The sequence below is a fragment of the Thermobia domestica genome, chromosome 2 (assembly GCF_964235325.1).
Source record: "Thermobia domestica chromosome 2, izTheDome1.hap1.1, whole genome shotgun sequence".
NCBI lineage: Eukaryota > Metazoa > Arthropoda > Insecta > Zygentoma > Lepismatidae > Thermobia > Thermobia domestica.
Genome location: NC_137455.1, coordinates 246,133,416 through 246,161,221, shown reverse-complemented (window position 1 = coordinate 246,161,221; position 27,806 = coordinate 246,133,416). Strand labels below are relative to the sequence as shown.

The 27,806-nt window shown below is 37.1% G+C and overlaps 1 protein-coding gene across 2 annotated transcripts in view; it reads right to left on the bottom strand.

The window, feature by feature from the left end:
• The window catches only part of LOC145678425 (alpha-1-inhibitor 3-like), a 2,648,409-nt gene that overhangs the window by 488,054 nt on the left and 2,132,549 nt on the right, over nucleotides 1-27,806 (bottom strand). For both annotated transcript variants that reach the window (XM_081748543.1, XM_081748544.1), the window contains exon 20: nucleotides 2,312-2,550. In XM_081748543.1, the coding sequence (XP_081604669.1) occupies nucleotides 2,312-2,550 (239 nt within the window). The remainder of the gene's footprint in view (nucleotides 1-2,311; nucleotides 2,551-27,806) is intronic.

Sequence of the window (27,806 nt, the reverse complement as noted above, 5' to 3'; positions counted from 1 at the left end):
TGTGCAGCGAAAAGAAAGATGGAAAAATGAAGGGTTAACTTAAAAAAAAAATAAAAAAAAACCCGCTCCACTGAAATGCTTATACAGACACGGACAATGACACGGAGAACCAGTCGTATTAACAAATGCTGAAAGTAATCTTTAATTATGCGCTTATTCACCTAAAAAACACCTTCACTAATATGTCTGCTTACTAGGAGCGTATCCCCAACGTGTACGTTAACATATAGTTACAAGAGAATACCTATATCTCAGATTATGAGTAACTTTTACAGTTTCAAAAGTTCATTTCCGTAAACTGTAAAAGGCAGTGATTACTATGCTAATTATCACAAATTAAATGCAACTTTTGAGTTGCATACACACAAACCACTAGGGAATGAAGACCATGTGCTAACAAAGAATACACTGGAAAATGAATAACATGTTATAACAAAACTTAAAACAATATGATAATCGATACAGATGTAGAGGATGATTATGACATGTCCGAACTTCGCCAAGTATGGTGGAAGAAGCTATTTGTTTACTTCTTCTTGGCCAACCGCTAAGAACATTTATAAATCCATATGTGGCTTTGTTATAAGTAATTAGTACATTCAAATTCACGAGCGATGACGAACTGAAGGGTACGAAGGTAGAGTTGCAACTAACAACCGTAGTCATAATAATATAGTTCAACTAAACAACGTTGAAAATAGTGGGTAAATAGGTGGTAAGTAGAAATGACTAAAACTGAATAGTTTACATAGTTCATTTCAAAATACAGCTAGAAGATTAAACTTACGAGAAATGACAAAAATCAGTGAAATTTGGAGTTACACTGAGCATAGCTTGAGGGGGGGGAAGTGAGCATCAATGATACTTCAGCTGACTTCTTTGGGGGGAACAAAATGAAATATAGGGGGAAATTCCCCCTCATCCCCCTGGTAATTCGCTCCCTGGACGATAGTGTTGAAAGCGATAACTGAAACAAATAGAAGACTGTTATTCTTCTTCATCTCCAACGAATTCAATTATTATCGAGAGCATTTATTACTAATATTAAAGTGTAAGTTACATATTTAAATTCATATAATTATTACATTATTAAATGATGTATTATTATTATTATCAGTCGTTCACTCAGAAAAGATGTTGCGGGGGGGCAAAGTAGCATTCCGGAGGGGTACTGCTGGTACTATTTTATTTATTATCATATTATAGACGTATTATTTTGGTCTCGTGCGTAGGGATGCGCACGAGTCGAGTCGAGACAGGATTTTCCTCACAAAATTCGAGTCGAGACACGGCTCTTCCAATAGTAAAATATACATTTTTCGAGTCGAGACATCGCTTTTACAGCACATTTTCGAGACGAGACGGCCACAAATCTTGTCTCGTGCGCATCCATACTCGTGCGGTGGGGACTCTCAGACTCCGGGCTGTTGCAGTGCCCCCCAAAAACATGTCTGGAAGAAACACTGATTATTATTATTATTATTATTATAAGTAGTAGTAGCATTATTCATCAACTATTAACTCATAGATTTAAAATGTGTAGATAAGTTGAGTTTGATGTCCCGTTCAGAAGCAAGGCTAGACGGGGACCTATTGATTAACGTGGAATCCGAACCACATTAGCTCCCGCCGGGAATCAAACCAGGGTCTCCAGCATCAAAGGCGCGTATGCTAACCGCTTAGCCACGAAGGAGCTCAAAAGGTGTAGATGTTTCTCGAATAACTCATTTCTATGAATTATCATAATTTAGTATTTACAATTATTTCTGAAATTGAACCAAATACAGCGGTTTCCCTTGTATATTATTGAAGGTCGAAAACTACACTATGACCAACGTAAAACTGAATATCTCAGTCACTTTTTAAGATACAATAATGATATTGGTACCATTGGAAAGGTCAAATTCTGCTCCGTCTCGTTTATCTGGAGCTGTTTTACCCTATCTCTATCGGTTTCATAGATATTTGCCATGAAAGGAATACAGTGGAGCAAAAGAAATTAAATTCTAAGCAAATTATGCGCCATATTTAAAAATGGCAGCAATATAAAATGTAAACATAAATGACTTGTAATACTTAGCACATCCATTACCATTAATTTGGCACAAGAACGAAGTTTCTAGCTTCATTGATTAGAAAGTTATCCTCATTTAAAGACTGTGCTGTGAATTGTGACAGAGACCATATTTCATGCCCCCACCACTGATTTTTAGTAAGACTTCCATATTTTGATTGTGTAGGTGGTAGGCTTTCAGAAAAACACTCTGGCGCTTGGCGCTAGCTCTTGGACTAATATACAGTATATACTTACTCTCATATCCTTATGAAATATTTGACCTTGGAATGGGAAGCAACCATTTTCAAGCTGCATTTTCGTTATCCAGCGCATGCTTTTCTTTAAGTCTTCCTCGTCAATGAATATAAAATCTCTTGCTTTTGCAAAAGATTTAACAACAAATGCTGTTAACCACATAGACCCTTGTTCGTCATCGTTACCAAATGCTGAGTATGATCCATCATCGTGACGATATTTTAATTCTCGCTGATAACCTGAAGAAAGAAAAAATCACAATACTAAATGGAATACACATTTAACTAACACAGTATTATAATTGCATGTTACGGTACTAGTGTTACGAAGAAATACTTCCCAACTATAACATGATATCTAAAAAGTCTGAAAGCACATTTAGAAGTCTCCTTGAAGGAAATAACATTTCCAAACCTCTAATTGTTAATACCCTTTAGTAATAAAGTTACAACAGAATAAAGATTTGAGGAACGTAAATAAACACCACAGTAAAGTTTGAAGAGAAACATAAATATATTCAAATGTAAACGAATAAGTGATGACATATTCTGGTAATGTTATACACATGGAAAAGTAAGTATTTGACAGTTGACAAATTTTCTTTTGTCAATAACTCGGGAACAAATGAATTAATTTGGATCTTTTTGTTGCTATCCTTAGAATAGTTATAACTTGATAACTTGCCAAAATCGGTACTCTAATAGATTATTTTTTGTTGAGTTATTAGGAAAAGGAATTTTGTTAACTGAGGAATTCTTTACATACTATTACATAGTATGAACATTCTATTACATGCTATCTGAATGCGTTACTGTAAATGTCGTAACTAGTGCGAAATTAATATGAACTGTCTTAGTTTTAAATTGCCTTGCGCAAAATTATTACTTGTATATGTGTACTGGGAGAGTAAATATGGCTGAACAAATATATCAGATTGGTAAGAATGAAATGTCCGCCCCAAGTGCATCATTCACAAAGGCAAGAAACAATGGAAACTAAAATACCTGGTTAATCAAAAGAGTCAATCTTTAGGACGTTAATCATGATCTAACCTTTGCTCTGAGCGTGTACGATTGACATAGCAGATACATTTTCTATCTTGAAGTTACAGTCCAATGCAGTGAACTTTCCCGGCTATTTTCTTCGTTCAAAGAACTGCACGCCTCCAGACGATGATTCTTGTTCGCTGGTATTAACTGAAATGACACTTATGAGTTCAACCTTTTCACCTTACCGATTGTACGCAGCCGGCGAAAAGCATTATTATGGTGTATCCCTAACTTTACTGCAATGCACAAATATTTTATCGAAGATCTGTTTTGACAGGGTTCCTGAGGAGCTCATCTGAACATGATGTTGGTCTCTGCTCACGGACCTCATTTTGTATTGCTGTATCACCGAAACGACATTTGAAAAGACAAAGACGAATGGAGCTTTCATTCTCCACTCCTGGCCTAAATGAACTGTTGGCATTCCGTGCGACTTGCTGTGCAGAATATCCCAGTTAACCTTATATGAAAAATCGATTACATTCCATGGCGCACTTTCATACGACCCTGTTCAACATAGTACCACTTCATGAATGTCTGAGTATCTCAGTCTGTTTGTTGGATGTGTACCAAATTTCACAGAAGTAAATCCCCACGTTAAGCGGGTTTGCATATTCAGGCTCCTAATTACGAAAACATTTACGATCACTCCAACCCGAATCATTTCACAGATTCAACCTTTTGTATATAAGTTATTAGGACGTAATATTGAATGTAGTTTATACAAAAAAGACTTTTATGCATTGCAAGACCTGTAACGTTCAAATATTCACCACAAACTTATAGTCGTATTGACATAAAAAAGTGTGGAGCAGGAAACCACTTTACATAAAAGTCTAAAGAGGCTTAGTGAAGACGTACGAACCCATACTGTGTTTGGTTGTTGAAGTGTGTAGACGTGACTTCGCTCTGTGCTACAAGCCTTGACATGTTTACCTTCAGCGTTGCTTTCCTTAGCAATCAAGTTTGCTGTTTTTTTCGTTTCTTCTGTGTTTGTCTTTCTGACTGATACTGATTTAGTTGTATACATCATGTCGTTAAAAAGGGTAAATACCTTAAAATACCATTTTGGTGGTGTTTCGGAGTGACCTTACATCAGTGGCTCAGTGATAATTTCCGATTTTCTGTTGATGATGTATTAAGCATAGAAATGGCGTTTATCGTAAATTTTTGTTTGTGAAACTTCGTATGGAAGACCTATGTGAAAATGTTTTGCGTACTTCTGATGGAACTGTATATTATACTGATACAAATGAAAATCACGCAGTCCCAGTTTCGTGGGCTGATGTTCAAATTGTGACTGTTATGTACTCCAATGGAACTTGCAGATTCAGACATTCGAAAAGTACTTAGTGACTATGGTGTCATATCTAACATGTCTGATGAACTGTATTCTGTCGAACATGTGTATACAATACGAACGGGACGTAAGCTAATACGTATGGAAGTTAGAAAACCTATTCCATCTTTTGTAGTTATTCAAGGACAAAAGTTTTGTGTAACGTACCCTAATCAGATACGGACCTGTCTCAGATGCAATGGAGCAAATATGTATTCCAATTGTCCTCTTCGCGTTCCCAGTGATCCTAACAGTTATGCTGGAAAAGTGGCTCCTACAATTAAAAATAGTAATCTTTCAGGTACTCTTATGCCTAAATTTGATAGTATGTCAGTTCCATTTCGCAACAGGAATAAGGCATCAAATATAGTTTCGTGCCCACGTGACCCCAGTATGTCTACCTTTGACGAAAATAATTTTCCAGCACTATCAAGTTCCGTGTGTGAGCCAAACAATACGAATCCTCTTTCGTCAAAAGTTCAAATAAATACATCTAGTGGTATTTTTGCTGAGAAGCCAGTTAACTGTGATCATGATCCTCAGCTACCTTTATCTCCAGTACAACAGGTACACATTTCAACGGAAGTCCCTCCATCTCATTCTGCACATGACGTGGCGAATATACCTAGTGAGCAAGAAGTTTCTTCTGCTAAGTTGTATTCTACAGAAAGTGATGGGCAGGTTTGCAGTTTCCCTGGTTCCCAAGAGCGGAATGGCTTTCCTGATAACAATGCAACTGATCACACCATGTCTTCTCAGTCTAGTGACATACAGGTTGACTCTTCTATCGCAGACTTAAGTGAAATTACCGAAGAAACTCGTACTTGTCGCAAACGTACAAAAAGGAACGAATTAAGTCAAAAGTTGTTCAAAAAGTCTGAAATTGACGCAAATATGTCTAGCATGTGTACAAGAGGAGCTGCTATGCTGTAGTTCTCTCTCTTGTAAGTTATATTTTTAATGGGTTAAGTTACACTGGGTTCAACTATGTTAGTTTATTTTTTATTAATTAAGTCAAGTTTGCTCTATGCTATTTATATGTTCTAAGTTTTGTCTAATTAATTCCTATGTTAGTTGCTATGCTGTTTTTGATATTTTCTTTCAAGAACTTTATTTTTTATTGGTCATTGTGTGTATTTGCCAATGTGATGTTGCTTAAAATAGTACAATTAATATTAACAATTTACAAAGCCCCGTCAAGCAATTTGGACTCTGCGATTTTCTACGAAGTGAAGGAATTGATGCTGCTTTTTTCCAAGAAGTTGGTGTTCCGGACCTGAATCATACATAGTCGAACACGCATAGTCCATCATACATAGTCGAACACACATACATTTTAACAATAATAGTACAGGTACAGCAATTGCTTTCAGGTCTTCCACTCGTTTTTCTTCTCCTATGTGTCACCCGTCTGGTCGCATATTAAGTAGTAAACTAGGGGATATCAATCTTGTCAACCTTTATGCTCCGAGTGCCTCACATGCTCGAACCAATCGAAATTTCTTCTTTTCCCAGAATGTAGCTCTTACACCAGGACCTAATGTTGATAGATTAATTATGGCAGGGGATTATAATTGCGTTTTACGGCCTGAAGATCGAACTCCAGGCTTCAATTTCAGTCATGTCCTCCAGGAATTAGTGACTGGATTTCATTTACAAGATACAGGGATATACCTGAGGCCACAGGCACGTGATTATACTTATCCTATCAAAGTGCATCACGCCTTGACCGTATATATGTCTCCCCACCAATGGTGCCCTGTATTAAACAAGTTGAAATTGTTCATGCTTCCTTTTCTGATCACTCTGCTTATGTTGTAACTTTTTCTTTAAATAATCTAAATGTTGAACGAGGTGATAAGAAAATTTACCAAGTGCTACAAACTTTGCGTGATGTTATTGCGAATTACCAGTCTCACAATACTAGTCAAGCCTTGCTTGCCTTACATTTCAACCAGGCATTTGGTCGTGTAAATCACAATTATTTGTGGTCTTTGTAGCAACATATGGGAGTAGAAGACTTATTTATCCGTTGGATTCGAGTTTAGTATGATGCCGCACAGTCGAAACTAAAAGTCGACGGGTTTCTGACCACTCATATTGCCATAAAACGTAGTGTCAGGCAAGGCTGTCCATTAAGTATGAGTCTATTCATAATTTCTATATGTCCTTTACTATACAGCATCAATCAACGTATCCAAGGTCTTCATATCTGAACTGTTTCTGTCAAAGTGTGTAGTTTTGCTGATAACGTAAATGTATTTCTTCGGGACCCACAAGATTTAGAACTAGTTGAAGATTGTGTTCAAAAGTACTGTGAACATTGAGACGCACTTCTTAATCGAGCGAAAACTAAACTCATGCCCTTAGGGAATGGTTCTACAAAGTCATACCATTTTCCAACAGTGGAGCCAGTTCTCAAAGTATTGGGCATTTATTTTTCCTGCAACTTGCATCAGTAACTGGTATTTGTGGGCCGGTATAATTTTTCGAGTGCGCTATCGAGCTACCTGTTTGCCCTATCATGAAGGAGGACTGAACTTAATACATGTTGAAAGTAAAATAAAAGCTTTATTCTACCGCAGAGGATTCTAAAATATACAAGGAACTGGAGACCAACTAAACAGTACATTACTTTCATCTCTAGTTCATACCAATGATGGAACATCACCAGTGTGTTTGCCTCTCATTCCACCCGACTTTTGGCACTTTACGGACGTTATATGTCCTTACTTTTTTTGTCTGCCAGTGGCACCCAACATCTGCCTAACCGTGTCAAACTTCTTTATACGTTGCTATTACAACGAAACAGCCGCTTTCATCGCATAACTTTCAAATTACCTAATACGAATTGGACACAGATTTGGAGGAACATTTCCTTCAATTTTCTATCAACCTCAGCTCGTTCGTTATGGTACAACAGCGTTTCCCAGCTGTTTTCAACTTGCGGCGTACTACGAGTGTAACCTGAATTCTCGCGGCACACTCATAGCTATTATTATTATTATTATTATTATTATTATTATTATTATTATTATTATTATTATTATTATTATTATTATTATTATTATTATTTACAAATATAAAATACCATGATATTTTTTCTGTGATTACTGATCTCCTTCTCATAGAGATGACAGCTGGATCACTGGCTTTCTCCTATGCTAATTCATTATGCTTATTTTTTTATTCTAATTTTAAAATAGAAAACAACTGCAATGAAATATAGTTTAAAAATCAGATTTTTAAAAATACGCTTTCTTTTACGAAAACTGTATCCAACCTTTCACGAAGATCGAAGATCACTAAATAACTAACGAACAAACAAATGTCTTGTACTTTTAACTTTGCTGTTTTAACCTAAACTGGTGCATATTAATGCAATCACACAGCTTGCCATGCGTCGAAGTCAAAACACAGCTGTTGAACAAAGTGTTGCTTTGTCATTCACGTGCGATGCGAATGAGTGTTCTAAGAACGTCCACTTGACGCGTACCATACAAGTGCTTCCATTTCTCGGTGTTAGTATGACAATTGAAGCGTAATATAGCAGCTAACCGTGGAAATGTTTACGAGACGAAATACTGTCTGCTACACAGTAATAGATGTAGCATAATATATTACAATTACAGTAATTTTTTCCATGGTAGAAATTCATAGTAATGTGAAATACAAAAATATATATTTTTTCCTATGTCTTGCAATTTCGTTGCTGTAGAATTAATAATTTTGTTTCGATTTCCTCGCGTCACACTAGCGGTCCATTCGCAGCACACCCGTTGGGAAACGCTGTGGTACAAGGTTGTTAACAACATCATAGACACTAAGGGAAAACGACATCATCTCCAGATTACAGACGACAATCGATGTGATATCTATGGAAAAGTGGATACCTTGGAACGCCTCGCGCTTTGCAACAGATCAACACCAGTTTGGAAAATCCATTGTGAAATGATTCAAAACCTGTGTAAGATCAGCTTTAACTGTATTACAGTTGAAATGCTTATGTTATCTGATTTTAAACATTTTCCACAACAGAAACATGATTTTGTCATTTGGCTTAGTGCAAATACCATTCAATATATTCTCTCTCCCGTTCTCCTTAAGCACGTCACACGTACAAGGACTTCCTGTGTCTACAATATGGTAAATTTCCCCCACCAAGGAAGAAAACACTCTTTGCCAATTACCTCCATCATCTCTTCTATGGTCACTCTGTGTAATTATAATGTAAAAGTTTTTCTTTAACAATTTTTTTAGTGTGTAAGTAATTGCAACTGTAAATTATGTAACTTTCTCACTGTAATTCGAAAATGTAAATAAAAAGTAATTTAAAAAACTGGTCGAGAGGTTGGTAGTCGTGTTGTAGCAGCGGTGGCGAGCAGACCTGTGGAATGCGCTGTTGCTTTTTTATACGGCAAACCTTCATACTTCAAGTTAGAATTCTTCTGATCGTCTAAATGGTAGTGAAGCGAGTTAATACTTTGCGTGTAAACTTTAGTAATGTGCCTACTCGCCCAATTACTTATAGAATATATGAATTCATATTTGACAATTTCAAGTTAAGCAATGACGAATTTGTGAGTATTGAATTAGACAATTACCGACGTTGTGTGTTCGTTAATATCCCAGCTTTTGTGTGAACAGATAATTCGAGATAATAGTTCTGGATTACGATATACTGATGAAAATGGAGTGTATGATGTGAGTGTGGAAGTTGCAGATAAGCCAATTACTTTAGTTAAATTGTCTTTAGTGCCAAGTGAATTGGACGATGAAGAAATACTAAAAGTGTTGACACCATATGGTACTGTCAAAAATATCAAGGACGAGTTTTATGATAGTAGTCATCGATACCGAGTGCGTACTGGGCGGAAATTCGTGTACATACAGTTAGATAAGGCAATTCCATCGTCTATTGAAATCCAAGGTCAACGATACTGAGTATCTTATTTTGGTCAGGAACGTACCTGTTTTGCTTGTAATAGCCCTAATCATCGATATGACCAATGTGATAGACGTAATGTAAACTCTAAACCTATAGTGCAACCTTCAACCGAAGGTAACCTAGTCCGGACACTTAATTCGGTTACGAGTGTGCAACCTGTTGTTTCATTACCTTCGTCTTTTAGTGACAAAGATTTTCCCCCACTAACTAGTGACAGTGATAAAGCTGTGTTACCTTCTTGTGCGGAGATAGTGAATGCTGACACTGCTACTGTTCCATCGGTAGCTTCGGCTACTTCTGAATGCAGATCTAATCCAGTGCTTGAGCATACTAAGGATATTCAGCCACCTGTCGAGGTTTCTTTACCTCCCGCAACAGGTTCTGTTTCATCTCCAGTTATAATTAGTGTATCCGACTCGATACCTACAGCGGTTTCTATTGCTGACGCTGCTGACTGTGTTCCTGACGATATAAGTGATCTGGCAGATGTTCCTATTGCTATTGACAGTGGTCCATCTGAGAGTGAGAAATCCATTTCATCTTATAATCATACCTTCCTTTTAGTCTCAGTTCCCTCGCAAAGTAGTTCTAAAGAGCGCTCCTCTCAAGATAAGAAGAGACGGAAAACGGTGAAAGGCTGTAAAGTTTCTTCATCTGCTCGAAAACCTGATAAACCAGCTAGTGACGCTTTGTACAGGATAACTAGTGCTAATGTTTCCAAACAATTGCAGCTTGCTGTAACAACTTTGGTAGAAGACAGTGCTTCTGGATCTGTAGAGTCTCCACTTTCTGGTGTCACTGTCACCTAGTGGTTCTTGTGTGTGTGCCATGGTATGTTTTCTAGTGTGTTTCCGAGTTAGTCCTCCCACTTCGAATCTACGTCATCTCATCATGTTCTATCAAGTCTGTCTCCTTCCCTACCTTTTCTTGGCAATTGTTCTTACCATTGCTAGTATTAATCTAAATGGAATATCTTTACCCACACAGTATCACGCTCTGTCTGATTTTTTGTTAAAATCTGAAATTGAGGTGGCTTTTCTGCAAGAGGTAGGTCCGGAAGTGGTGAATGTACATGATTCGTATCACGTTTATAACAATTCAACATATAATCGTCTTGGTACTGCGATTTTGGCTAAAGATGGGTTACCGTTTACGAATGTACAATGTCACCCCAGTGGTAGAATTATACGAGGTGATTTGTTTGATATGACTATGATTAATGTGTATTCGCCATCTGGAAGTCATAATCGTTGTGCGCGCAACACAATTTTTGCGACTGATGTTGCGACATCGTTTAGTTGTGCCTCAGACAATGTCATTTTGGGGGGTGATATGAATTGCGTATTGAATAGAGCAGTTATGGACCCAGGGTTTAATTATTGTTCTTCTCTTGAACTCGTCTCTCATTATCCCTTGTACGATGCGTGGCAACTAAGGAACAGTGATCTGTTGGGGTACACCCTGATTCGCCAGAATAGTGCCTCGAGAATCGATAGATTCTATTTGACGGAATCTCTTAAACCTCAGCTTTTTGATATATACCATTATCCTGTTTGTTTTAGTGATCATCTGTCTTTAGTGATGAAAATTAAGATTCCATACGACAAAATTGTGCGTGGACGTGGTTTCTATCATATGTATGAAATACTATTAACAGATGAGGGATTTCTTACATTGTTTCAGAGTAAATGGGACTATTGGAGACAGCAAGCAAAACGGTATCTAAATATCCTCATATGGTGGACTACCTATTGTAAACCTAACCTAATACGCTTCTGTAAATGGTTCTATGGTGAACGCTCTCGTGATCGCCTGAAATTGTATAATTTTTATTACGGATGTTTATTAGAGGCTCGACGAGATGCTCTTTCCGACAGAACATTGTTGCCCCTTGTTAAAAAATATAAAGGACAACTCTTAGATTTTCATATGACACACGTTCAAGGTGTAAAAATTAGGAGTAAGGCTCTTATGTTTGATGTAACTGAACAGTGTTCTCTTACTCACGTTTTGCAAGAAAACCGGCGTGGCAAGCGCCGCCTGATCAAGGCGATTCTTACTCCGGATGGAGATCCCTGCAAGAATGCTACAAAGTGTTTGTGGTTGGTTTATGTGGAACAATTGTGTGTTTCGTGTTCGCTATAATGACATCTGTTTATCGGTAGCGAACGGAGGCATTAACATGACTCACGTGCAGTTCAAGGCTGAGAGTTTGTTTATATGACGTAACTTGACTGCCTTAGTTGAAGATGTACCTTCTCCCACTAGACACTTGCTGCGATATTTATTGGATACGATCGATCCAACACTGCCATTGGCGATCATTTCCCTTCTCTCAAGTTGCTCTTACTTAACTAATGTCTTGTGTGCCTATATCTATCAATGTCATCGAACTCCCGATGTTTTGACTTTAACAAGTAAACAATGGTACATGCACCACCTACAACAGTTATCAAGATGCAAATTGATAGAAAAAGAACCAGAATACAATTGGCATATAATATTTCGTAATATACACTCAAAATATTCAACAGCAGAAAATAAAACCTTTTGGTACATAGTAATGAATGACATTGTAGATACGAAAGTAAAACGAAATAAATGTGGGTTTAGTGCCGATATAATATGTTCTTTCTGTGGTGCCGCTGATTCCTTGAGTCATAGATTAACAACTTGTCTGAACAGCAAACAAATCTGGTACCAATTGCAGCAATTTTTGGGTCTTATTATGCGCCAACCTCGTCGCTCAATCGAGGTCAATCTCCTGTTGCGACCGGAATATTCTCTGTATCCCAAAAGGAAACACAACTCTGTTACCTGGCTTATAGCGCAAACAATTACGTATGTACTCCCAGTGGAAACTGCATGTAATTCTTCGCTTTATATTGAATATCTTGAAACTAATTAAGACAAAATGAACTCCCTTATGAAAACTTGTACTTTTGCTCGTTTTCTCGACACTACCATATATGCGTAATTAACATGTACTCCTTTGTTACTCCAATGAGTTTTTAGTAATTTGTAAAACTTGTGTATACCCTACATAAGTTCTTAAAAAAAAGACGCACAAAATGTACAACTTATATCTATGCTCCATAAGCAGTTCTTTTTTTCTTTTTTTCTCTTCCCTTGAGTTATATTGTGCATTATTAGCTGTAGATATTTATATTGTTCTGCAGTTGTGTTAATGATCGTATGTATCCAACTCCATTAGTTAATAAAAACGGTGTTAAAAAGAGGTTTGGGTAATAGTCTATCAATCATAAGGTTAGGTGTTCAAACCCTGTAGGAAGTACTCGTTTTGTTTTTTTAAGTGTTATTCTATTTTCATCAGAGGACTGAGAACATTTCTTTGAATAAATCTTTGGCCACTACTTTTCCCTCAAACTCGATTAGAAGGGAACATTATATAAATTGCAAATCTAAAATCCACAGTTAAAAACAAAATATTAAGTATGTTCAATATTTCATTATTATCCTTTGATTTGTAATGATTATAAGCATTGATGATTTCAGAAGATTCTCCCCAGGTAGGGGTCAATGTATGAATGAGAGAAAACTGATAAAACATTATTAGTCCACTTTGAGCATGATCGAAGATATGGCCACGAAGGAGGAAATTTATGTCAACAGGGTCTCAAATTCCTTCACAGGTCATGCCCTAAAATCATTACTATTTGAAAGGTTTCCTTAACAAATACCTAGGTAGAATATTACATTTCTTTCTTGTTCTACCTTTTGAAATGACAAAAATCATAATTTTAAAGAGAATTATAATAAGATAAGCATAAAGATTTCTAGAACTAATGAAGTAAATATTATTGTGTAAGTTACTGATTTCTAATCGGATTAAAACTCGAATATTCGTTTGCATCGCACTTTAAAGTAATTATTACTGGATATAATTCTTACTGAAAAGCATGTTTTACTCCAATTACTTAATCAATATTTTAATAATATTTTATTTTATTGTAATATTTTTACTATTCAATGTCGTATACACTTAATTTCCCAAAGCAAAACCTCGCAAACGTATAGTGGGCTAGTGAATATTATCAAATAAATTATAATTTAGTTTACGTAAATACTGCATCGCCTGATTTGAAACTTCGTACTATAAGTAATAATAATAATAATAATAATAATAAAATCATAGCCATATCTTATAAGAACTTGAGTCTTACTCAATAAATGTATACAACGTGGTCTCTATTCGAAGTTCTATTTATTCGAATTCGATAGAAATACAAAGACAAACTTCGAGAACACGTAAAAGAAAAATGTTACTGTGGTGAGACTGGAAATAACCTTTAAGTGTTCTTTACCATTTACAGACAAATGCCTTAGACACATTTTCTTTTCTTTAAGTTAACTGATTCACTGAACGTACCTGAGTAACTTTTCTCTGTTTTCTACTTGGTTATACACGTTTTATAATCTTCTAATTTAAGCTTGAACGACAGGAACACGAATACAAAAACATCTAGAATCGTTGAAATTCCAAACGTCCCCCACTGGGAATCGAACCCGGGACCCCGTACACGAAAGGTACACCTGCTAGGCACTAGATCAACGAAGAGCGCGAATGAAATGTATTTTGAAGTGTCTGAAGTTTAAACCTATTTCATCCTGATGCAACATGTCTATTGATTTTTTTAATGTTTACCGTATTCGTTACTTTGAGGAATGGTGTATGTTATTGGTATTGGCTCTATTACATATTTTTTCATAAATATTACATAAATTATCAGAATTATTCATGATCTTCCATGGAAATTCACTGGTGCATGCACAGTAGAAACAGAAGAATGCAGTTTCCTGATATTAGTCCGAATGCAAATTCCTAACAGGCTGTCAAAATTCCTTAATGGAAAGCAGTGTTTCCCAACCTGGGGGCGGGCAGCTTCCTCCTGGTTACGCATGAGGAGGGAGTGAGAGGAAAAAACTATTGGCAGAAATGAATTGTGAAATAAATAAATAAATAACCTCTTATAATACCTTTTTAAAATTTAGCTTGACAATTTTATAATGACCATTTAAAAAATAATACTGCACTAGGAGTTCATGCTAAAGTCTTGCTGGAAATAAATATAAGTTCCTAAGATGATGATGATGATGATGATGATTATTATTATTATTACTATTATTATTATTATTATTATTATTATTATTATTATTATTATTATATTATTATTATTATTATTATTATTATTATTATTATTATTATTATTATTATTATTATTATTATTATTATTATTATTATTATTGGTCTCCAACTTCTCGTCCAAGATGTGAAATATTCCCACCTTCATACCACTAAATCAATTTCTTCACTGTTTTCTTGTCACAGCCCATACCTCTAGCTATCTAAATGGCAGTTGTCCCATAGTTACTCGACCTATGATTTTTCCTCGCATAGTAACATAGTTTTCTACAGCCTTTAGAGCAAGGCATTTTGACAACCTGTAGAAATTTGCATTGTGATTCCTATTAGCAATGACTCTGTTTCTACTGTGTATCATCAGCATCATTACATCAGAAGTATTCCGCCATTACCAGTGGGTCACTTACCGCGGCTGAGAAGCTGCCATGCTCCACGATCTTCTTTTAACCTTTCCATCTTCACATATGATTTGTCTGTTTTTATATCGCCAATAGATTAATTCTGTTTATATATAGTCTAACTTGTCCCCTCCCTCTCTTTCCTGCCACCATACCCCCTCACATCCCTCAAGATACAGTTCATTCTTCACCAATATCCCAACCAGTTTCTCTTCCTCTTCTCAATAATATTTTTCTTCTTCCATTTGAAGCACCCTCTCATTCGTTTTCCTCTCAAACCAGCTATTTCTCTCTTTTCATCTCTACGCACATATTTCGAAAGCATTCAATTGTCTATCATCATTGTTGCGTAATGCCCATGTTTCTGCCCTATAAATACAGTAAAATACAGTACACGAATCATTTTATGAGTCTTTTTTCAATTCTATTCAAGGTCCCACAAAATAGTATTTTCTTCATCCTAAAGGCTTCTTTCGCCATTTCTATCCTTGCTTTTATTTCACGTTCGCATGTCATATAATCACTAACAATACTACTCAGATATCAAAAACTAGTCATTTTATGTATTCTCCCACGCCTACTTCTATATTTGACACCGGTCCCTTCGTTTTAATCACCAAGGAATCAGAAGCCTTTCTCAATTTTTTTACATCTTATTAATTATCTTTTCAGATTCTGCAATAACAACCATATCAATCCCAAACCATATACACCTCATCATTCTATCTCCTACCGAAATTCCATCTTCATTATGTAGACTCATTTTCGCTATCTCTTCTTCAAAGCTATTAAATAATGTCGGCGAAGTACATAATCTCTGCTGAACTCACCTTTCAATTACACTGTCTGTATAGACGAATACAAATACATCCTATAATAATAACATACACCATTCCTCAAAGTAACGAATACGGTAAACATTAAAAAAATCAATAGACATGTTGCATCAGGATGAAATAGGTTTAAACTTCAGACACTTCAAAATACATTTCATTCGCGCTCTTCGTTGATCTAGTGCCTAGCAGGTGTACCTTTCGTGTACGGGGTCCCGGGTTCGATTCCCAGTGGGGGACGTTTGGAATTTCAACGATTCTAGATGTTTTTGTATTCGTGTTCCTGTCGTTCAAGCTTAAATTAGAAGATTATAAAACGTGTATAACCAAGTAGAAAACAGAGAAAAGTTACTCAGGTACGTTCAGTGAATCAGTTAACTTAAAGAAAAGAAAATGTGTCTAAGGCATTTGTCTGTAAATGGTAAAGAACACTTAAAGGTTATTTCCAGTCTCACCACAGTAACATTTTTCTTTTACGTGTTCTCGAAGTTCGAATTCAAATAAATAGAACTTCGAATAGAGACCACGTTGTATACATTTATTGAGTAAGACTCAAGTTCTTATAAGATATGGCTATGATTTTATTATTATTATTATTATTATTATTATTATTATTATTATTATTATTATTATTATTATTATTGTTATTATTACTTATAGTACGAAGTTTCAAATCAGGCGATTCAGTATTTACGTAAACTAAATTATAATTTATTTGATAATATTCACTAGCCCACTATACGTTTGCGAGGTTTTGCTTTGGGAAATTAAGTGTATACGACATTGAATAGTAAAAATATTACAATAAAATAAAATATTATTAAAATATTGATTAAGTAATTGGAGTAAAACATGCTTTTCAGTAAGAATTTTATCCAGTAATAATTACTTTAAAGTGCGATGCGAACGAATATTCGAGTTTTAATCCGATTAGAAATCAGTAACTTACACAATAATATTTACTTCATTAGTTCTATAAACCTTTACGCTTATCTTATTATAATTCTCTTTAAAATTGTGATTTTTGTCATTTCAAAAGGTAGAACGAGAAAGAAATGTAATATTTTATTAAGAAAGTATTTGTTAAGGAAACCTTTCAAACAGTAATGATTTTAGGGCATGACCTGTGGGAGAATTTGAGACCCTGTTGACATAAATTTCCCCCTTCGTGGCCATATCTTCGATCATGCTCAAAGTGGACTAATAATGTTTTATCAGTTTTCTCTCATTCATACATTGACCCCTACCTGGGGAGAATCTTCTGAAATCATCAATGCTTATAATCATTACAAATCAAAGGATAATAATGAAATATTGAACATACTTAATATTTTGTTTTTAGCTGTGGATTTTAGATTTGCAATTTATATAATGTTCCCTTCTAATCGAGTTTGAGGGAAAAGTAGTGGCCAAAGATTTATTCAAAGAAATGTTCTCAGTCCTCTGATGAAAATAGGAACACACTTAAAAAAACAAAACGAGTACTTCCTACAGGGTTTGAACACCTAACCTTATGATTGATAGACTATTGACCCAAACCGCTCTACCAGTTTGTACGTATTCACTGACCCTCTCTAGACTTTTATGTAAAGTGGTTTCCTGCTCCACACTTTTTTTTTTTTTGTTTTTTTGTTTATGTCGATACGACTATAAGTTTGTGGTGAATATTTGGACGTTGCAGGTTTTTGCAATGCATAAAAGTCTTTTTTTTTGTATAAACTATATTCAATTTTACGTCCTAATAACTTATATAGAACAGATTGATTCTGTGAAATGATTGGGGTTGGAGTGATCGTAAATGTTTTCATAGTTAGGAGCCTGAATATGCAAACCCGCTTAACGTGGGGATTTACTTCTGTGAAATTTGGTACAGCTTGTGGCATTAGACGTGGAAGGTTAGTCCATCCTTGTTACAAGAGATTCCCTGCAGACGTCAATGGTGGTATTTCATTGGCACAAACCTAATATATGCACGATACGTAGCAATGTTGGAAATTGTTTCAAAAAGAGCTGTGTTTTTTACGTCCCACGGTTAAGCCGGTTAGGCTAAAGGAGACGGTGATTATGAGAAAGGAATGAAATGGTAGAATGAAGAAAGTGGGAGGAAACGGGAGAACTCCGAGAAAACCCACGAAGACAGTGTTTGTCCACCACAAAGTCCACCCGACGCGAGCTGGGATCGAACCACTGACCGCATGCACCGGAGGTGAACGCTCTACCACTGAGCCACTGCGCCCCCATAGAAAATTGTTTGAGTAAGTTTGCTAGTTACATTCCTCCAGCCGTGATCCACATATTGTTAAACCCATTGAAAAACGATGGTTTCTGTTTAACGTATTGTTCAAGACGGTTAGCGAAGCATCAAGTACAAAAATATGAAGGTCAGTTAAGCAGTGTTTTCACAATATGAAATCATCATTCGTAGAATATCACTAACAGGCCCGTGCTGGCCCACCGGGACATGTCCCGGTGCGCCCTCCGAAACATCACATTATAAAAAAATGATACAAGTTTATTTTTTTTAAATAATAAAGCTATTGGTAAAGAACCCGTGATCAGTACAGTGCGCTCTTTACATAAGGCGCCCTTGCGAAACCACATCAAAGATAAACGGTTTTATTTATTCTTCTGTATGACACAGTTCTGTACAATGAATACGTACTACAGTCTATTACTGTTGGTAATGAACCCGTGAAGGGTACAGTGCGCCCTTTACGTAAGGCGCCCTTGTAAACCCACATCAAAGTAAAACGGTTTTATTTATTCTTCTGTATAGCACTGTTCTGTACAATAAATACATACTGTTACTGTCGATAAAAGAAACCGTGAAAGGTACAGTGTGCTCTGGACGTAGAGCGCCCTGCGAAACATTACATTATTGATAAGTAGTTTTAGTTGTTCCCTATACCAGGTTTGTAGAGTAAATTGATGTAGTGGCTGTTGGTAAAGAACCTGTGAAGGATAAAGTGCACCCTTATAAAAGACGGACTGCCAAATATCACATTATAAATATAAAAAAAAAAATGTTTTGTATATCAGTTTTGTATTATTGTTGCTATTGGCAGAGAAAAGATGAAGAGTACGATCACTTTTCAAAAAACATGTATAATGCCAGTAAAGCAATTAACATGTAGGCCTATTTGATAAAATAATATAGGAGTTTTTCTTGCGGCTACTTAGTTATTGCAAAAAAAAAAAAAAAAAAAACTTTCGAAGGTAAGCGCAATTGATGTAGTGTATTTTAAACAATTCAAGTTTTTTTTTAATTTTAATTTACAGATTTGATTGTTCCTGCGTGTTTTAAAGCAGTGTTCGAATAATCAGTGCCTATTGTATTTCTAAAATAAGGGATGTTGATTTATTGGTATATATTTAGCTTCAGTTTCTTTGACAAAAAAAAAAAAAAAAAAAGAAAAAGAAAAAATACAAGAACTAGAAAAAGTTTCTCTAGTAAAGACATTTTCACAGTTTAGCTAATTAATACATAAAATGTGGCCCTATATATACAGGGTGTAACTTAATTAATAGAGCAACCCACATTATGCATTATTTTTTGTTTAATTATGCTTTATGTTTTTCACATTATGCTTTAATATGCTTTATTGTTAATTTCAATCATTGTTTTACATTAATCCTATATAACGTACAATATTTACTATACATTAAATATTCTAAATATCTTGATCTATTTATTAATATTTTATGCAACCAGTTTCTTTTATATTTCATGAACTTTCTACTTAATACACTGTAAAGAGATACGCTTTACACGAGTCAGTTTTTATCACTTGTGTGCGCCTTAGAGGTGCCTATATACAGAAAGGGAAAGTAAAAGATGCCACCAAAAACTACAGAAAGTGCTCAAGTTCAAGAGGTACACATAACAATATAGTGTGGATTTCTTGTGTACTATTCATTGTTGGCGGAAAATTTTCTTCCTCTTTGCCTTTTTTCTTTTCTGTACATCAAACGATTACACCAAAAAGTTTTCAAAAGTAAAAATAAGCTTTTCATTGTTGCATTATGTTCTCAATGATTTTGCAATGTAAATATTGGTTTTAAAAAATATTAATACAGTATGTTAAACTTGCAGTTATACAGAATTTTCCAAGAGTTGTGCGGGAACCGGTCAAAACCCCCACAGCCAAGACACCCACACTCAAGAAATGTCAAAACGCCCACACAAACGGTCATAACCCCCACACAAATGGACAAATCTCCCAAACACACGAACGGTCATAACCCCCACAGCCAAAACCCCCCACACTCAAGAAATGTCAAAACGCCCACACGATCGGTCATAACCCCCACACAAATAGACAAATCTCCCAAATACACGAACGGTCATAGCCCCCACAGCCAAAACCCCCACACTGGTAATCGGTCATAACCTCCAACGGTCGTAACTCCCACAAATGGACAAAACAGCCACACATAGCAACGGTCACAATCCCCACATAAATGCACAAGACCCCCACACAAATGGACAGAACTCCCACACAATCGGTCAAATCTCCCACACTCTGAAATGATCCTGGTTGTATGTCTGGCCCTTGTACTTTTTAATAACATTTTTTATTCCACTTAAACCGATGTTGCAACTATTCTTCTTGCACTGTTTTGTAATGACAGAAACACTATAGTGGGCGTCGTAAAGAGCCGCAACAAAGACGTGCAATCACGGTATTTTCAGAGTGTGGGGGATTTGTCCGATTGTGTGGGGGTTTTGTCCATTTGTGTGGGGGTTTTGTCCATTTATGTGGAGATTGTGACCGTTGCTATGTGTGGGAGTTTTGTCCATTTGTGTGGGAGTTTTGACCGATCGTGTGGGCGTTTTGACATTTCTTGAGTGTGGGGGTTTTGGCTGTGGGGGTTTTGACCGTTCGTGCGTATGGGGGATTTGTCCATTTGTGTGGGGGTTATGACCGATCGTGTGGGCGTTTTGACATTTCTTGAGTGTGGGGGTTTTGGCTGTGGGGGTTTTGACCGTTGGTGCGTTTGGGGGATTTGTCCATTTCTGTGGGAGTTATGACCGATCGTGTGGGCGTTTTGACATTTCTTGAGTGTGGGGGTTTTGGCTGTGGGGGTTTTGACCTAGACCCAATTGTGCTATATATTTTAAACTATGCTTTATTTCCTCAAATTATTCTTTATTATGCTTTTAAAATTAGTTTCTTCTGGACCCTTAGACAACCGCAACCATGTATGTAAATTGTTGTTATGCTTTTTATGCTCTTTATGCTTTTGGGTTGCTCTATATATGCTTTTGGTTGTCGGGAGGTGATTCCTGACAGCAAGATAAAACGAAAAGTATACACCAACCTGGGGGTAAAAATGCCTCCTTTCCGAGCCTTGATCACACAAAAATTTGTCGGAATAATGTAAAAACAGCCATAACTCGAGAACAAAGCAGAGAATATCCATAATTTTTAGCCATAGATTCCATTAGTGCACAATCGGATATAGTGCAGTGGTGGCGCAAGGATGACTCCCAAAGAAAGTGGAATATTCCTTCGAGTATTTTATGAAACGTTGAATTAGGGAAATTAACAACAATCAAGTATAAGATTTCAACAGATAATAAATAATACATCTTTCAAATTACAAGAACACTTAGAATTCGAAAGAAAGAGAGATACACCTGTGTGAGTGATCTATTTTGTCTCGTGCAGAATAAACTCTCGGAGGAAGAATTTAAATGAAACGAAGTCTTTAACGTATCATAATTAAATCCATTAGGCTAATGATGCCGGATGAACGGCTTCCTGTCCAAGTCAGGCGGCATGTAAAGAAAAAACTGTAGTGTCCAAAAATGCAAAAATCATATGTGATGAACGAATGTACAAGGGATTCTCGATATGACACATGGATCCCAAACATTGCATGAATACATATTGGGCAAAAGTAAGCTTCAATAAAGGGTTTCCTCCCCGTAATATGTAATTATGTTGAATAGGGTACTTCTCTGCACAGAAGCAACAAAAATGGACAAACACGACATGTTGACACATTACATAATGATACAAAGAAATGCTCTGGGACAATATACTTGATTTATCCGTGAGGCGAATCTTCTTCCAGGAATACTTTCGAGAAGCTTTTCCTCTCCCTTGAAGTTGGCAAACCGCCCCTTACCACTAAACTTGAAAAATTACATTGCTATTGTGAATGTATTAAAATAGCGTCCTAGTGTAGCTCACTTACGTTTTGATTTTGTCACTGCTTGGAGAAATTTCCTAGAAGAAAGCTCGTAGGAATTACGTTCAAAAAATGGGAGAAAATCTTCCTTCGATGCTCTCATGTACGTTGGAGCTGGACGGAATACCTACACGAAAGAAAGAGAATGTGGCACTTTTGCGTACACATAGCAGCACGTACGTAGCTCATAGTACTTTCACTAAGGCCCGTTACACAGTCACGCGGAGCTCCGCGCGCGGAGTCCCGCGTGGCAAGATTTTCGTGGATGTTTTCAAGGCCCGCGTGGCAATGTCGTGGATGTTTTCAAGACTATACATTTGCTTCAATAATTGGAAAAGAGTTAATATTTTTATGTCATAGATACTTTTGATGTGGTGAAAGATTGTAGAATGGATTTAGTCTGACCATCGATATGTACGGATTTCTTACTGTTTTATCTAAATTCGCTTTCCACGAGCTTGCGTATGGCTTGTTTAGCGTGTCTTTCGCTTGCAATAAGCTTAATAAGCATTAGCGTGACATTGCACGACATTGAGCATAAGTAGGACATTGAGAACGTGGGTGTCAGTTCTAAAGTACCACCATATGGAATGTCGTCCGCCCCCTTTCCTTAAGAAAAGATAGCGTCATTGCACCTGATGCTGCGACGGCGACGCACGGCACATATGCAGACGGGAAATAATTTACACGTAATTATTTTGTAAACACTTCTTCTTCTGACATTTAATGTTATCTGACATTCAATCGTTACACTTTACGAACATAGTGCATACATTCTTTATCTTTCTTAATTCACAAAAAAATAATTGTACTGTTAACTATTATAAAATTAACATGTTATATTTGGCACGTGGAAGTTAAATGTGATTTTCTGAAGCAGAATGTAGATCATTCTCTTCTCAGTTTGTAATAATTCTACATAAAACAGTTTGTCTAATGGGCGTGCCAAGGCACCCATGGCACCCACGTTGCGCACGCCTGTGTTAATAAGGCTTGCCATTGACGAGTTACGCTTATATTTGGCTTGCGTTTGAGATAATGTGACTTGTGTTTCGCTAATTAAAACAAGCTTGACCTGATGTAACGAACTAGCTTGCCACAAGCTTGCAGCAAGCAAATTGGCATGCATAGTACAGCTTACGGCAAGCCAATTGACCTGCAAAGGCAAGTTTGGCCGGAACCTTGCAGCAAGTTTAAATTGCTGTCTGGGTAGACATCGTTTTCTATGGGAATGTATTTCGAATAACTGTCTCATCATGGCTTCATTACAGACATCATCATCATCATTTCGTTCATGTGATTCTTCATATAACACTTTTCACATGCAATATAAGTGCTCCTGGAGACTTGAGTATACAAATTTTCATCCTACGTTGTCGAAACATTATGAAATACTGTGAGAAGCTTCCGTTGTTACATCATGTTCAATGGAATACAAATAACAAATTATTCGCTCGTGACCTTGGAAAGGCATGTTTCATCTTGTTTATACAGGCATATCCGCGGTAATAGGAACAAGGCTAAAATTTCGATACTGCGTACGATATTCATCTTAGCAACCCAACACCCAGGGAACGTTCTCGGGGCGGTGTTGCAACAACTTTCACGTGGGAGCTAAGGCCACTCAGCGTCCAGTCTATAAGGGCACCTGCATATACGATTTCTCAATCCAAATCTTCAAAAAATCATGAAATACGATATACACCTTAGCAACTAAGACCAATTCGATGAAAGGACAAATTTCATACAGTCTGCTAGGAAGCTTCGATCATTGAATATCACTGCTTCAGTTCATAACTTACAGGCGTTTCGTGGGAATAGGAACAAGGCTAAATCCCCTACGCTCTTCACAGGAGGGTCGGCGGGCTTGGGGTCCAAATAACTACCCAATGCTATGAGAAGCTTCCGTTCTTAGCTTCACAGGAGGGACGAGGATTGGGGGTCCGAAAGAAATCCCCAATGCAATGAGAAGGTTCCGTTTGTAGCTTCGCAGGAGGGGCGGGCGACGGGGATACAAAATAACTATCCAATACAAGACGAGAAGACGAAGAAGAGGAAAAGGCAGGTTTCATCTGTTTCTATAGCTGATAGCTGTCCAAGACTATGAGCATGGCAACATACTAGTTTAGGCCGGTTTAGGTCTCCAGGGAACTTTCCCAGGCCAGACCTAAAGGTCAAAGGTCAAATCCTTCCCAAGTAAATTATTCACTACTACAACATTGATTGTTCCTTAATATGGTCACCTCGAACAGGCAGCAGAGCCACTCACCTGCGCGGCATGGATTGAATCAGATTATCGATGTGTTCTTCGGGGATGTTGTGCCACTCATCCAGAAGAGCGACTTCCAGCTCTGGAATGGTTGTTGGAGGTACTGGCCTAGCGGCAATTCGTCTGCCAAGCATATCCCAGACATGCGCAATTGGATTGAGATCCAAAGAGCATGCTAGCCACTTCAGTCGAGCGATACCCTCAGCTTCCAGCACCTCATCCTCTACAGAGCTCTTTGAGGACGAGCAGTAGCATCCATGAAAAAGAACAAATCACTAATTGCACCAGCATAAGGAAGAACAAGAGGTTGCAGGATCTCATCCCTATACCTGAGAGCCGTTAAAGAGCTATTTCGAATGATGTGGAGCTTAGTACGCCCACCAATGCTGATTCCTGCCCACACCATCAGTCCGCCACAATGATACTGGGATCCTTCTCGCACAAACATGGGATTGTTTCCTATTCCACATTCTCTCCAGATGAAAACACGTCGATTATCAAGCACCACACTGAATCGAGACTCGTCAGAGAAAAAAAACTTGACCCAATCATTGCGTCCTCACCCACGATGTTCCTCCGCCCACACTCTTCGGTCAACAAGGTGTCGTGCAGTTAATGGAACACACACCATAGTCCTACGTGCGTAGAGGCCACCTTCCCGAAGGCGACGGCGGACCGTTTGAGTGGATATTGTGCATCTTGTTGCTGTTCGGAAGGCTCGCTGGAGCAAAGTTGCATTTTGATGCTGGTTTCGACGGGCTGTTAGCAAGAGATAACGATCGTCTCTGTCTGTGGTTCCTCGTGGACGGTCCTGTCCTGGTCTTCTTCGAACACTTCCATTTGTTTGAAATCGATTCCTCAATCGGGAAATCATACTTTGTGCCACTCCAATGGCATTAGCCACCTCCCGCTGTGAATGACCAGCTTCAAACCTGCCGATAGATGGTCATGTAAGCGATTCTGGCAAATCACTTTGTTGAGCCATTTCACTACGTAGATTTGTGTCGCACTAAACACTCACAATGAGAACAGAGGTATCCTGGAGCTGGAATGTGTTGGCAGCGCCACACTACAAAATGACCTTTGGTAGCGCCACGTCACCGATCACGTGCACAGGTGTTTCAAACGGTACGTTTGCACGTTGTGCCTTCATGCTAGTCATTTTAATCCGAACTGAACCAGAACAGTGTTGTCACATTATTCGTAAGAAGTCTTACATGAGTTTTCATCTGATTCCCTATTTTTGACCAGTGTATAATTATATATTAATGGGTAAGCTTATATATAAAAGAAAGCTGACGGAACATTCTCACTGATACAAATAGCATCTTAAATAGATGAAAAGATTTGTTTGACGATTTGCTTAACACTCAGCCAAAAACTAATGTGCGTGCAGAAAGGAAATACACACCGCAGAACCGTATATTCCATAACTTACCCGAATAGAAGTAGAAATCGACATACAGAAATTAAAGAAACACATATCTCCAAGTGTAGACGAAGCTCCGGCTGAGTTAATTTTAGCTGGAGGCGGAAAATTGTGGAAAAAGATACACAGACTCATTCTCCTTATCTCGAACATGGAAGGATTGCCACAAGAGTGGAAAGAATCAATTATTGTTCCAATTCACAAGAAAGGTGATAAAACTGGTTGTAATAATTATCAAGGCATTTCTCTTCTGTCAACATCCTATAAAATCCTTAATAATTATCGAGGCATTTCTCTTCTGTCAACATCCTAAGAAATCCTTTCAAACATTCTATTAGCAAGATTGACCCTACACGCAGACGAAATTATTGGAGACTATCAGTGCGTATTTAGACGAAATCGATCTACTATCGATCAAATACTTACCATTTGACAAATACTCGAAAAGAAGTTGGAATACAATACCCCGGTACATCAATTATTTATGGATTTTAGAAAGGCTTACGACTTGGTTAGGAGATAAAAACTGCACAACATTCTTGTAGAATTTGGAATATCGAGAAAGTTAAGTAGATTAATTAAGGTATGTTTAAATGAACCCCAAAGTAAAGTCCGGGTAGGAAAATTTTTGTCCACGAGCTTTCACGTCGAGAATGGTCAGAAACAAGGTGATGCGTTGTCGCCATTATTATTCAACTTTGTCCTGGAATATGCTATAAGGAAAATCACAGATAGGAAATAGGGCCTAGAATTGAATAGTATTTACCAGGTTATGGAGCATGATAATGATGTAAATTTAATAAAGCATGATACGAGAACAATAGAACAAATGCAGAGATCTTATTAAATGCTTGCAGGGATACGGGTTTAGAAGCAAATGAAGAGAAAACTAAATACACGGGAGTTCGTCGGAATCATAATACGGAAAATTATGAATGCGTTAAAATATCAAATAACACTTTTGATTAAGTGGATCCTTTCAAATATTTAGGATCAATATTAACAGACGAAAACTATATTCACGAAGAAATTAAATGTCGACTAAAAGCAGGGAATTCGTGTTATTATTCAGTCCAAAATATCATCACGAATTCTGTCGATGAATTTTAAGCTTAAAATATATTAAACGATAATCATGCCTGTTGTTCTATATGCTTGAGAAGCATGGTCACTTACTTTAAGAGAACATAGAATGAAAATATTTGAGAACAAGATCCTGAGATGAATATTCGGACCCAAGAGGAACAGGAATAGGAAATGGTGGAAACTTCATAACGAGGAACTACATAATTTATAAGGTTTGCCAAACATTGTTAGGGTCATCAAGTCTAGGAGGCTCAGGTGGACAGGTCATGTAGTCAGGATGGAAGAAAGTAGGAACGATTCCAAAGTCTTAACTGGAAAACCAATCGGAAAACGACCATTAGGGAGAGCTAGGAGCAGATGGGAAGACAATATTGAGGTGGATCTCGCAGAAATAGGAATATAAAGTGGAAACCAGAACCAATTGTCTAAGGATAGAAGTCAGTGGAGAGGTTTTGTGAACGCGACATTGAAGTCCGGGTTCCATATGCCATAGAGAGAGAGAGAGAGAGAGAGAGAATGGGTAAGCAACCAAATTATTTTTGCAGAGTCGATTGAGGAATCCGACATGAAAAAATATTTTGTGGAATGTTGACAACATCCATTATTTTTCACTTCTTGAATAGCGTGAATTGTTTGTACTGAGTACATTTAAAATCAAGTTAAGTAATTCTGTATTTAGGAGAAACATTGGATATATGGTTATACAATGTAAAATTTGTTGCTATTTTTCTGTAATATTAGTGACTCAGATCAGAATTAAAGAATTCTTTTAAAGTGAAAAA